The 14852-nt window shown below is 38.0% G+C and overlaps 1 protein-coding gene across 1 annotated transcript in view; it reads left to right on the top strand.

The window, feature by feature from the left end:
• Positions 1-11354, top strand: part of LOC106651259 (protein amalgam-like) — a 32785-nt gene extending 21431 nt beyond the window's left edge. The window contains exons 3-8 of the mRNA XM_014369698.2: positions 22-229; positions 4771-4929; positions 5790-5918; positions 7519-7656; positions 7721-7870; positions 10881-11354. Of these exons, the coding sequence (XP_014225184.1) occupies positions 22-229; positions 4771-4929; positions 5790-5918; positions 7519-7656; positions 7721-7870; positions 10881-11140 (1044 nt within the window). The 3' untranslated portion in view covers positions 11141-11354. The remainder of the gene's footprint in view (positions 1-21; positions 230-4770; positions 4930-5789; positions 5919-7518; positions 7657-7720; positions 7871-10880) is intronic.
• Positions 11355-14852: the final 3498 nt, after the last annotated feature.

Genomic DNA, 14852 nt, shown 5'->3' with positions numbered 1-14852 from the left:
TAAAATTAAAACTGGTTTCAGGTTGCATGGCTGCGGGTCGATACGCAAACGATCCTGACAATTTCGAACCACGTGATAACGAAAAACCACAGGATCGCCGTGACGCACAGCGGCCACCGCGCCTGGTCGCTTCACATACGAGACACACGCGAGGCCGACCGAGGCTGGTACATGTGCCAAGTCAATACCGACCCCATGTCGAGCATTACAGGATTTCTCGAGGTCGTTGGTAAGCATAAAGTGCATTTTGTTATTTAACACCCGTTTCATCCGACTTAGGTCGAATTAATCGCAGAAGGAAATTTATCGGCTTTCATTCGTGTCTTCCCTTCATGCATAATTAACATTATGAATAATCAAGTGAGCGGAGAAATCAATATATAGCAACCAGAGTCGTGCATGACAAATTTCGCTATTTTATTTCTATAATTTCGGCAAGATAATTCGAATAAAATGGACTTTTACAAGTCCTGGGAAGACACAGCATACATGTTTCGCAGCACATGTAGATACACAAGTGGGCAAAGTTGAAAATTGCAGCAAAGTCTATCAGCGTGCAGAAGTTGGGGCGAAAAGTTTACGGCGGCACAGCTCGTCGAGGAACACAACGCGCGCGAGGCGAAGTATCTTGGGCAACAACAAACTGCTGTCGCGCTATATTAGCATCACGCAGTCGTTAAGGCCATGCGCGTCCCTTTTGGCCGAGTATTTTTTCTCTCTCTCTCTCTCTCTCGCTCGCTCCGACTTTCATCAAAGTGCAACCACCCGCCATGCTGTTGGCTCGAGATAAAGAAGTCCCTCCTAAGCTGTACACACTCGCCTATACACTCGCTCGCGATATGTGTGATGCAAATGTATGTAAAGCTGCACCCTACGGAGGCCCAGGCGACTATTAAACACCTTCCTGGCGCGTAGCGTCTTTTCCCCTCGGCCCCCCCCCCAATCCCCCGACCCCCTCTCTAATAATAACCCAACTTGCTCGTTGCCGCTGTGTACGCGCCCGGCCTATATAATATGTAAGAAGAAAATGCATCGCGCGCGAGAAGCAGCGTCTCTCACTCTCTCGCTCTGTTATCGTATACACTGCGCTGTATACCTCGTATACACAGCGCGCGCACGGACCTCTGCGAGCACAAATTTACACCGCCCCTGGTATACACGGAGTTTTTCAGGCCAAATGTGACGTACGTAACGCAGCTATCGATGTTATAAGCAGCTACTGCTGTTACCACTGCAGCAGCAGCAGCAGCAACACCAGACACGCCAGCTTAACGATTATTATCATATCGAGTGCGCAGTCCTGCACGTACCTACTGTACGTTATACGCTTTCTCGCGTACAGGCGCAAGCGACGACGAGCTTATCGAGAGTAGTATGCGGCATTTTAATGGATTTTCTTTTGTGCTCGGTTGACTTCGATGCGGATGCACACTTGACTGTCTGCCCCTTAAAACAGCATTACTTTCGAGGATCTAAGGTTCCATTGTCTATTGTATCTTCTCTCGGTCATATTTCTGCGAAGCGAGATTAAATTAGTAATCTGAGTTTCGCCAAAAATTGGCTTTATTCAGAAGTTTATTTTGGACCAATCATGATTAACGATATAATACATTGTTTGTGCGCATTATGTTAACATAAATAAGCGTAAATGAATATAAATATTACAGTTCGTAAATCGGCTGTCATGCGATGCTTATTTGACCTTTTGCGCACAACAGAACGGGCCGAATCAAAGTTTCACGAGAGCTCCGAGAGAAAGTAGAATAAGCAGTTGCTTACTGGTACGTTAACTCATATACATACTCGTCGGACAGGCGTGCGCTGCATACCCACACAACTGTACGAACGAGCGGGCGAATTCTGGAAAACAAAATTATTATACCCTGCGATGCTAAATCCGATTACGGGCTCCTGCATTGTATTTGCGCTATGATTTTGATAAGCGCACGCAATCGACGCACCACGGGGGCTTTGTATATTTTGCGCGTACTTGGCCTGAATGTGTATATGCGTGCGGCACGTCGACCAGCCAGCAGCTCCTCCCCCCAAAATAGCCGCGCGCCCGGCATCGTGTAAATATTTTACGTCATTTGATGATTTCGATATGTAATCACATCGTATTTAGCCCATAGGTTCATTACAATTTCCAATCGAATTCCACTACTTGTTATATCTCCTATCTCCACACACACACACACACACACACGTACAAATGGTACGCGCACACGGACAAGGACATATCATATGATAATTGCCTCTCGGCTGTTAATAAATTTTTTTACGTACAAAATGTAATGAGTATTTTTCTCTCGAGCTCCGTATTACAGCGTGAAAGAATAATCTTCGGGGCTTTAACGCGTTGGGAATTTGCGTTTAAAGAGGATGCCTCGACGGTGCCCCGCGCGCGCGCGGGCGGCCCTTATTAAATTTCCCTTTTATCGCGATGGGGCTCGTGCGAGCGAACCTTCTACTCTGTGGTTAGACTGCGCCTTTATACGCAGCCTTCCCAAGGTGTTGGAATAAGGGATTGTTCTTGTGCGTCGCGTGCACACTTTATGACTTTCTTTTTTCAAAAGCCCGCCTTAATCGTGCCGGTTTTAGGGTCTCTATTTCGAGAAATTATCATGTTAAAAAGAAAGCGATCGTCTCGCGCCTGTGTAAACTTTTCAGTTTTCACAAAAAGAAAAATGTCACATTGTCTTTCCGGCAGCCTAAAGTAGCCACAAGAGGCTTCACTTATATACTCATGATAAGGAAAAATGTATGTTATCAGTTTACTTTTGCCGTCTGACTCCGTATTATATAAATTGCACTGGATGTCAATTTCTCCGAGGAATTTGAGATTTTTTCGGTACATCATAATATAAGGTTCCACTATCGATGTACGAGACGAAAATTCGACCCACACATGACTTTATCTTGCGAGACAAGTTTTTGAAATATAATTGCCACATCAGGCAGCGTGCTCAAGTCGAAATGACAATGCAAAAGATATTTTCAGGCTAGTTGTGTTTATTTTAAGAAATAAATAACCAAGATGACAAAAAAAGTAAAATATTATAACTGAAAAAATTGTATTTGAATCTCTAGTCGAAAATGTATTTTTATATGATTCATGCATAAAACTGAGCATATGTTTTTCGTAAAATTTTCACACCAAAAGAAAAAATTAGACAAAGTCAAAAGTAAAAATGTTTCCAATTTCACCCATCGTCTTAAGGCGAATAACCGTTACGAAGGCATGAACACTAAACAGTAATCGTGTGTTTTACAATTCGTCGCAGCTGCAGAAGGGAGCAAGTTAATTCTCGATTCGTGATCGCTCGCTCGTTTTTTACGAACGAACCCCCTTCCCAATGTCCCATAAGAAGTTTCACATCAAAAATCTCCGAGTAAGATTTACCACACTTGCGAGTCTTGATATTAATGATAGCCAAATGCAGAGGGAGAGAGAGAGGGAGAGAGAGACAAGGTAGAGGAATGAGCGTACGGGAGTTTCGGAAAATAAAGCTTTCGCGCGCGCGGCGGCAGTTGCGAAAAAAATTTCGTTCCGTGTGGTTTGTCTGGCGCAGGGGAGATACTACTCGGTGGCTATATCATAAAGAGGCATTTATCGTGCGGTACGTTGAAATTGAATTTTCGAAACTGTCGCGCGCGAGAACGGCGGAGAACGACTACTGCCGTCGTCTAGTCCTCCCGCAAATCTCATTACCGATTCGGAATAACGAGTTCTTTGCCGCCTTGCCGTATAGCTGTACCGCGCCCGCAGCCAAACTCGTGATTTGTTTTTTGCTCCTTCTGTTTCGTCGAGGACAATTTCTTTTTGCCGCGGAAAGTATATAGTAATTAGCAAAAATTGGACGTAAAATATTTCAAGCAACCACTCGAAAAGGAAAAACGCCAGCAGAGTTATTTATTCCTAATTTAGACTTAACTTTGTTAACGAATTCTTGGCAAATTTTTGAAACGAATGTATTGGAAAATTCAAAACTTTACAAACAGAAGTATGTTAAATATGAAATTTCATTTCCACTGTGCTATACATATGATATGAATTGACTCACGGATATTTTTGACATTTCGATTGATTTGCTGGATATCTTTGATACGTGGTTTAAAGATTTATAGCGTATCACTAGTAATGGTATCATCATTCTACGTAATAAAGTGAAAATAATCTAATCTAGAAATGACTGCGCAAAGATACCGTGACTCGCCTGTATAACTGAATATTAAAAATTTAATTTTCGACCAAGTTCGTAATACAGCTCGTCGCTTGGTTCTTGCGAGCTGTAGGAAAAGAAAAATTCGAATGAGTTAACTTCTTCTTGCAACTTTCCCTCTTAGAAAAAACGCTTCGCTTTCGGATCATGTAATTAAAACTCGATATAAAAGTTCAAATACAAAGTTATTTTTCTTTTTACTACTAATGATTTTCCCTCAGTTATATATAAAATGGGAATTGCATTCTTCGAGAGTTGGAATTTTTTCATTGCTTTGTTACCCACCTCCGCAGAGCTTGCGTTTAACTTGAGACGTTGTGTCTCGTTAATGCAATATATATACCTCGAGTGTTTTTGTTGAAAATGATCGCTGGGTCATAAAGACAGGAACCTGGTATTGGCCGTTTGGCGCATTTCCTTTCGAAAATTTCAGCCGTTCTGCAAACAAAGTAAAAAAGTAGTAAAGCTCGATATGCAGTCAGACCGTGAGTCGCAGGTATTATACGCACTGATTTGCCGAGTTGATACACGCATGGTCGTTTTCCAGTGCCGCCGGACATCCTGGACTATCCTACGAGTACGGACATGATCGTGAGCGAGAACAGTAACGTAACGCTACGGTGCGCTGCAACCGGCACACCTGAACCGACGGTAACTTGGCGCCGAGAGGCTGGCGGGACTATCACAACTTCGAATGGCCAGGAAGGTACGTATCCATTTTTTTATTTTATCATTATTATTATTATTATTATTATTATTATTATTATTATTATTATTATTTTCGTTATTATTATATATTCAGAAGCACACACTCCAAATATGATACGCGAGATGTATATAGCGAATAAATTAACGTTGCGAGAGTGATCATTCATCATTCAACCGAAGCCCCGCATGCACAACGCACATAAACATTACTTTCGGCGCGTATTGTGTATCACCTATACGCAACAACGGAGCATTTACATTGTAGCAGTCGGGATTAATATGCCATTTACGCGCATATTATACTCGGAGAGAGAGAGAGAGAGGTCACCGCGTATTATTGACAAGCAATTTAAAAATGTATGGGATTTACTCTTGTGTTTGCCGTTGATGTTGTTATTGCAGTGCGCTGCTCTCTAGTTCTCGACATAATATGCGCGCGGCCCCGCGCCGACATTGAGTGCGCGTATAGTTTCCGATTAGCTTGAGCTCGAATATACGATATAGCCCGCAAGCTCACGGAAGCCTCGGCGAATAGTGCTCGTACGCGCTCGATTATATAAAGTGGTAGATAAACGGGACCCCACGGAAGTACACATATACACACATACACACCCACGCTATATAGACCCGTAGACGGGCGCGCACACGACGTCGTGTATAGGCTAGTAGCGCCAGTCAACAAATAGTACGACATTCCATGTGTGCCTAGCTCACATACTGCCATGGTATATAGCAGACGTGCGAAGCGATATAGAGGAGCTTTTAGTTAATATAATGATTTGTGTGTTGTTGCTGCTGCTGCTACTGCTATTGCTGCGGTTGTTGTTGTTGTCCTGTCGTACGTGAACGTCCACGCAGTGCCGAGCATCGAAGGTCCAGAGCTGGAAATAACACGTGTCAATCGACTGCACATGGGAGCCTATCTGTGCATCGCGTCGAACGGCATACCGCCATCAGTCAGCAAGCGAATCGTCCTCATTGTTCATTGTACGTATATACATCATATAAACAGACTAACAAAAGAAGCTTCATGAAAAAAATACATGTCAAATTCATCCGAATATTTTGATGGAACACTTGATTAACTTTTCCAAGATGAATTAATTAACATAACGAACGGAGAATCTACTGTATTTGCTTCATTTCAATAAATTATCACTATCGCTATTTGAATGCCAATAAAGTGCCATATTGATATCAATGAAATAATAATAATATAGAAAAGTTCAAGTAATAATTATAATAAGAACTGCAAATGAGTTTTCATTTCGATTGAGTAGTTGCTTTCGACATAACATCAATGAAATAATCAAAAGAATTTTAAATTACAAACGCTACCTCATGGTGAAAAAAAAAATTTTTAAAAATTTCGAAATGTTAGAAAGATTGGATTTAAAATTAGTCATTATTCGAAAACATATTTTTTTGGTTAATTAATCAAAAGTAAAAACATAAACTTCTTTAAATAAATACCAAAATTCATCTCTTCATAAAATGACATTTTTTTCAGACATAAAGTGCAAATACCTAAAAAGAAAATGAAAATGATTTTTGATTTCAATTTTTATGTTTATTTTAAAAATTTTATATGATAAAAATACAAATGGAGTTTAGCTTGATTCATTTTATTAATATCTTGGTTGACACCATTTGACTAATAAGTGAACTCGTTTATTAGTTAAAAATCATACGATAAACGTATTTTCGGAAATAACTGATGTATCACAATGCAAATATTTAATTAAGTTTTCAAACCGTTCATAAACGCATAACAGTTTCGCGAAAAATGATTTTATACGATATAATTATTTTATATTAATTGCCCGTGGAGTAGTATAATTGCCTGTCTCGACGATCATTTACAAGAGTTGCTTATTTTTTACGCTGCACGTCAAATTATGCAACAACCCTCTTTTGTTAATATTATTTTTTTTGTATCAAAATCATAAACATATCTCAAGCTTAATTACATTCGGTTGGATTGAACAGACGTTAATGTAACCTGTTCTTTTTTATGGTGAAACTTAAATATCGATGTGTTGGCTTGTTAAATTTCAAGCAGAAAAGTGTCAAACATTTGAAAAAAAGATTCTACTTGCTCGTAACCCACAAGAGATATTTGTCGACTAGCGGAATGGTTTTATTCCGTCGTGCAGTCTCGAGAAGCGTGCGCTATACGGCGAAACAGGCGCTCAATATTAAGCTCGCTCTCGGCAGCGGCTAAATTTCGTTGCGCTGCGCGCAGTGAATCTTGGCGTATAATCATACCACTTACGCGCGAGAGTCAAGATACAAAGCCGCGCGCGAATCTCTCCAAAATCTAACGGCAAATTGTTTTTGAATACGCACATTTTGTGCGCCTGGGCTCGGCTCAACGCCATTGTGTACGCGTTCGCTTGTTGCGCGCTCGCAGATACACATTATCATATATTTCTCTTTTGTAAACCTCCACGGGGATTTCCCTTTTGTGACTCGATTATATCATTGTGGAGGAACTATTGTTGCTTGTATATGCGTATTTCATGAATGAAAACGAGAACAAAATATGCTTGCCGTATGATAATGTATGCCGTTTTCTTTGTCGCAGTTCCACCAATGATTAGGGTGGAGAATCAATTGTTTGGGGCTTATGAAGGACAAACACTCGTGCTCGAGTGCCACAGCGAAGGCTATCCAAGGCCAATTATGTACTGGACCAAGCCCAATAACGAAACAGTCACGAACGGTAATTTTCGCATACATTTTATATTAGACTCGAGTTCTTGATACACGAAGGTAATTTTTTACAGATGGATTCTACAAAGTCGAGACGTCCGTATCGGGCTATGAAACCCTCATGAAACTGAGCATTAGGTCTGTGCGACCTCAAGATTACGGGCCTTTCTTTTGTTTGGCTGAAAATTCTCTGGGACGGACGGATGGGAAAATTAAAGTTTATCGTGAGTATATGACACACATTCCGGTAGAGCATGAATTGAAAAATTGCACATTATGTGATAAATGTTCATCGATTAATACGTAATGCGCTGAATAAACAGCTCGGATTGGATTATCTCTGTCTTTTTTCTTCCCTTTTTCGTTAAAGTTAATAATTCACAATTCATATCGATCCCTCTTATCGTTCGAATATACTTCCCTACGTTGACTTTCGCGCGCGAGGATTAGTGTAATTAATGTTAATTGATATTTGCTTTGCGTTAAGTTGCCTTGGCGTGTGTATCTGTTGTTGCGTATTGTTGAATTTACAACGCACGCGCCATATTTCAATGATATCAGCCGCTTTGTTTCAATGAATGTTTCGCAAGATTTATGAATATTCCGTGGCAGTGATTTAACGGTAAAAAAGCTCGCATTCAATAAATCGTTTACAAATACAAATTCAAAAGACGTATTTCGAGTTACATCATATTAAGTGTAAACAGGCAGTCTCTGCGCATTTATGTTTGACGTCTAAAAAGTTTGGATTTGCAAACGGGTTCGACTCGATGGATACTTGAAGTCTTGAATCCGTCGAATTTTATTAGAATTAATTTTTTCGAAAGTGCCGGGATATATCTTTTGAAATTCGTAATGCATCCTCTTGAAATACACGTCCATAGAGAAGGCACATTCATTTATCTCCTATTTTATGGAAGGAGATGTCTGAAGCTCTGATTCTGCTACCTGTATAGATTTGTACGTCAAGAATATGACTGCAAGAAAACGATGCTCCTAAAAAAAGCTCAGTCGACCTTACACATTTTTCGAAAATTGAAGAAAGCTCGATAACATCGTACTAACTATTATTAAATTCAATCAAAGCAATATCCAATTAATTAAATATTAAAAAATGATTGAAGTCAGTAAGTTCGTGGACCTGTTCTTCTTTCATCGAGCAATGCTCCATACATCCGAATTGGAGTATTCTCTGAAAAGCTTCGGAGCTTGAAAAAAAGCTCGAGTCAGTAGTCGTACATTGAACTTAAATCAAACGCACAGCGATTTAGTCTACATCGGTACTTGGGCGAAAGCTCGTCCAGGCATATAGAGGCCAGCTCGCGTTCTTTATCCGCGAAAAAGGGTCCAGAGGGCAAAGACTAAGCCGTGGAGCTACATAACCGTGTGCCAAGCTCGTTTGCGGGGCCTCTGTAATTGGAGGCAGCCGTCTCCAATTAGTAACTCGCCCCGTCGGAATATCAGCAACTCCTGTGCGCGTTTCCACTGCTCATCGAGTTCTATCTCTCTCTCTCTTTCCCGCTTTTTCTATCCGTGTACGCGCATACGCACCTTTTCATTCCAATTATATCAACGCGAGCGTTACGCTGACTATATTATTCCTCCTACGCGAGAGTCAATCGTTTTTGCCATTGGAATCAAGAATATCGTCAAAATTCAATACAACATCAAAAGGCGCGAGCTGGTGCCTTACCGTCAACGAAAGAAAAGAAAATTAAAAAATTTTTTACATATTTTCCTATATATATGTGTTCAAAGGTTCAGTTGTGTGCGCATGCTAGATTGTTTGTTTAATATACATTTTCCAATTGTATTTCCGTTGGAGTTTCATTCACAGACTCTAAGGCTATGTTAAATTTAGTTTCAAACATTCATTAAAAAAAATATTTTGTTATTTTAACAAAAATTATTTTTGTACTGTGATATAATATATAGATGATTTCATTATTTTCTTTTTCGAATGATTGATTGGTGTTAAATGCATTTGAAACAAAAATGCATTTTATTGGAAATCACCAAAAATATAATATAAATCTTAAGCCTGCATGTTCTTGACATATAATTTATAAAATACTGTTTCATTTAAAAAGTTTATATCTATCCAATAAGAATTTTTATTTAAATGCTAAAATCAGAATGGTAAACTCATTTTTGAAAAGTAACATCAACGACTTTCCAAATGTTGTAATAGCCTCTTCGATTCCACATTTCATTAGCTAGTACAACGATTGTACAAAATGTCTAAATATAGCAGATAAATGCAGATCAGCATTTTCACGAGAATAATTGAATTAAATATAGGGTACTTGGACCAGTGATTGACTGCTCTCGCCCTGTAAATGACCACTTTTGGATGGGCAATAATTATTCTTTTTTTTTTGTTAGATGATAATTGGACATAGAAAGCAAGATACTTCGTTCGCTGAAGAATTGAATAACGACCATACAAATATATTTTTAATCTTTTTAATATCATATTTTCCAAAATGTTCATTCACTGGTACCCGGTCATTGATTGGTCTGACTACCCTACGAACACATACACATTTCAAATGTGAAAGTATCTTGGGTACGTGGCTTTTCGGGAGTCGTTGAGCAATTACTTTCACAGAAAAACCCTCTCGATGCTTGATGAAACGTTGTCGAGCGATTCAATAAAAAGTCAATTATCATACAATCTTGCAGCAGCGCCGTACACAACTACAACTGTAGTACACACAGTGAACGTTTGTTGTGTCTGCTGGACGCGTTTGATATCGGGCATAACAGTCACCTGCGCGTGATCCTGTCAGTGGCAAAACTTGAAGTTATACGAACTCTTCGCGTGCGGCTGCCACTGTATATACACTTGCTAGGGTTTCGATTTTGCCATTTGTGCGTTCTGTTATTACTTTTTCTTCTTTTTTTTCCAGTTCAGCTACATGTGTAGCAGAAGCAGAGATCTCCGCGTCGCGTACGCGATATATACGTGTATGGAAAAAACGTGCACGTGATTAGTTTTCGAATTGCATGAGCTCGTATTTATATAAAAATGAACATGATACAGTCCCACAAAATTATCCTCTTCCGAGCGTATGAAACTAAAAGAAATTGCATTAGTAAACAATAGCAATAAATCGCCGATACACATATTGCTTTGTTTATCTCAATCGCATTAAATTCACGTGTACGTGTACGCACGTGCACACATTGAGAAGCGATAGACAATGCATTATTTTTATTCTCATGCCGCAGAGATACAACAATCGTCGGCGGCGCGCAACAACAAAGCCAGTACAAGGCGGGATTCAAAAAAGAACTGGTCCGAGCGCTCCAGCAATCAATACGAGAAGGTGCCCGACGGCTCGCTGTCTTACAGCGAGCTCAACGACGACGGTGAGGAGGAGGATGGCTACTCGTCGTCGTCGAACATCAGCGATTCCTGTTTGCTGGTCATCAGTGCGATCTGCCTCGCGATGATGAATTTAATACGACGATTGGCCTGTCCAACGTAGGAAAATGGCCCGCAAGTACATGTACATATTGATAGCGGCTGTGTATATAGCAAGCATAACATACGAAACCATCAAGCGGCAAACCTCCGACTTCCAATCAAACTTTGTGAAGAGATTTGCGGTTGAAATTCTATTTGTGCGCGAGAAGGGTACATTGGGCATATATAGTGTGAGGGTGTGTGCGTGTGTGTACAATGTACATGCGGTGGTAATGTTGAAGCATTCGTAGTTTCTCGGAATTTTTAATTTTTTTTTTAACTTTCCTATTCGCATGACCGATCGCGACTCCACACTCACACGTATAATATATACACACTGCCTAACATATTTTTTGGTCTGTTGCATAGCTGATGAATATTCAGCAATAGGTAGAGTATACGACGTTAAGCGAGACTTTTATTGAACGTACATCGTGTACATGTAAGCGAAGGAGTAAAAGATAGACTCTTCGTCCCTCTCTTTTAGCTATTCGGGTGACGTTAATTTATTTAACGATTGAAACGAACGAGAGTCAGAGACAAGCTCGCAACGCAGGAATGGACGGAATTCTGAATGGCGCGTGGGTGTATATCCTACAAAGACTGAAACTAAAACAAACAAAAAAACAAGTATACTGCAAAAGATTAACATGTTTCTTTTACCTTGTGTACTCCTGGTTCTTTGTATAAAGTATTAATTATATGAGAAACAAAGTAGTAAAAGTGAATCGCTTGGATGTGTGGAGTGCGACTATGCATATATGGTTGATTCTCCCGAAATCTGCTTTTTCGGGTATGGAAAACGAAAAAATGGTGAAAATTTTTTTGTCATATTGAACGGCGCGAACTAGTTTACCCTTTTTTAAACCATAAAACATGAATAATTATTGAATCTGGGGCTTTGAGATTTCGTTTTACGAAAACTATGTCCGATTTTATGCTTAAAATCGACTATTTTGGGTTACGGAGGTGACACACACGGAGGTGACAAATCGCTGCTTTCATCAACTATGTAAGAAAAATAAGAAACGCACAAAATTTTCCGCACAACCCGAAATTTGGTCATGAAAAACGAGTCTTTTGACGGGGCGAGCGGTTAAAAAGAATGATCATAGCTCGAGATATTCATGTCCACGGAGGTGACCGTTTTTTTGACACACGTGAATTTTTCAATAGAATAATTATCGCAGCATCGATAAAATGTAAAATTTGAACCCGCAACCTACACCAATCGAAAGCTGGGCTATAATACTTGACATTTACGTATCTAGCGACATCAAAAATGAGTTAGCGACCCAAAGCAGGCGGTATGTTTGAAATTATTCAGAAACATGATTAAAATCCGAGACATTTTTCAATTGCGTGGGAAATTTTTTTAAAACATTTTTCAAAGCCCTATAATAGACTTAAACTTTACTCTGGATGTATAGAAGCTGGTCTCATAGTTATTATAGGGTCAGGTGCTAATGAGAATGCATGATACATGCAAATAGAGTTGATTTTGAGATGTAGACATGCCACGGAGGTGACATTTGGCATGTATATCTTCACGGCAAATTTAACTGACCCTAAAAAATTGAAATATTTATGTCCTATCATGAAGAATACAACAATATTGAATGAATGACCGAACCAGTTTTGGCTCATCTTCACTAGTTTAAGAATATGGCATAAAGACATGCAAAAAGCAGATTTCAGGAGAATCAACCATATATTCATTGAGATTACTTTGACAATCTTAAACTCATGCAGGCTTGATCTTTTTTCGTCGCTGTATTTTTTGTTTTTTTTTTTCAGTTTATCCAGTGTCAACTAGTTGAGAAAATGTAAACGAATTTTTGTGAGCGCGTGATTCTCATCGTAAATATTCTGTTGTACTTTTATTACTCATTTTCATGTAAAGCTCGAAACATCATCTATTATTGAACATTCCTTTTCTCGAGTGGTTTATGTATGCCATTAAAATTAATGAAATGTAAGTTCAATAAAAATTTGAATATTTCTTAAAATCATCTAGTATACGGTAGTAAGAAAAAATGTGTACAGAGACAACTTCAGTTTTGGAACCCAGATTGACTTGAAACAATTTTTTTTAATGTCTGTATTAAAAAAAGATTCATTCTTTTTTGTTTGATCCCGTGAGCGTTGAAGTCCATTTTAAAATAATTTTATATTTTACTAAAAAAATCTGCATTTTTCCCTAATTTTTTTAGATTAAAAGTAGCCACGATTTTTTAATTCAAAAGATGATTTTTTTCAGTAAAGAACCTACAAAGAAATTGAAAGCCTATTTGGGTTCTGCAGCTAAAGAGGTCTCCTTATAATAAAATACTAAACCTTCATTTAAAATTTCTAATTATTGAAAGCAGGCCTTTCAGAAAAACTGTATGTGATCAATTTATTTCAATGTGATTCTGTATTTCAAAGATTCTGTATAAAAAATATAAATTCCTTCAAATTAATTTCCAATTCATTAAATTTTTTTGTTCTAGATGCTTAATTTTCCTTTTTTACATGAAATTTAAAATAATACAGCAAAATTGTTTAGTTTAAAAATATACATTGTTGCAATATGCTTGTAAAAACTTTATTTCTCATCTTACAATTCGAAATACATGCTCTCGTTCATTTGATGTATGTGATGGAAAAAAGGTAATAAAAACGACGAAATTCATAACGAATCTCTGCAATAATAAAAATAAATCATCGACGCGATGTAAAATAAATACGTTATGGTGCTTCGCACGTGAATACAATTGTTATGTACAGAGTATAATGTGCTCTACATTTATGCATACACGTAACAAGTCATAAATAAAAATATATAAATCAATTATATATTTGAGATTAATGAAAGATGTGTATAAATATCAATTAAGAGCTGTGTGTATAGTCGTCGAATGACCGATGCATGGTTGTGACGACAAATTGTATATACATTATGTAATGTTGTATATTTAAGAAATAAATGTTAGCTTGTACAAAAATCAATTTGGTATTTGTTTTTTATTCATATTTCACAATGAAAATGAGTATTCGAAGCAGCAAAAATAAAGTTATTTGATATATTTATAATTGCTTTGAATTTTAAAATTGATACAAGATACGTGAAACTTGATATTTTTCATTCATCGAAATAAAATATTCCAGTAAATTAAAATGAATCTTCATTTATTTCTAGTTGAGATTCAGGGTTTTCCTACGTTATCATATTTTATATCGTACAATGGTCATTACGCCTGAGGCAACTCCTCTACAAATCAATATTTTAAAGTCGATTTTTGTTATCAAAAGATTTTTGAGGGTTCGTATTTACCGACCGAAGGTCTGTTTCGTACTCAAACCTACCAACGTAACCATCGATATTTTGTATGTATACGCACCCTTAAAACATAGAATTGTACGTTGCAGTAAGATTAATATAGATGGAGGCACATGTATTTCACAAGCTTTCATCTAAAATTATTATTATTTACAAAGCACTTTATTAAATTTTACGTTTCTTGAAATCAGATCAATACATAAGACAACGAATAAATTCACTTATCGTTTGAAGACATCATTTACTTATGTTTATGAATCTGATTTGAATTGCCGTACGCTCACTTTTCATCGATTTATCGTTCAACTGTCTTAATGATCAAAAAATTCATTAGTATTTGAATCGCAAGATCTGCACAGAATGAATAATATATTGAAATTTATTTAAAGATTACTTCGTTTCAATATCCAAT

Source organism: Trichogramma pretiosum, unplaced genomic scaffold (genome assembly GCF_000599845.2).
Source record: "Trichogramma pretiosum strain Unisexual culture from Peru unplaced genomic scaffold, Tpre_2.0 scaffold54, whole genome shotgun sequence".
In the NCBI taxonomy this organism is placed as follows: Eukaryota; Metazoa; Arthropoda; class Insecta; order Hymenoptera; family Trichogrammatidae; genus Trichogramma; species Trichogramma pretiosum.
The sequence above is the reverse complement of the archived record's forward strand: the minus strand, read 5'-3'. Positions and strand labels throughout refer to the sequence as shown.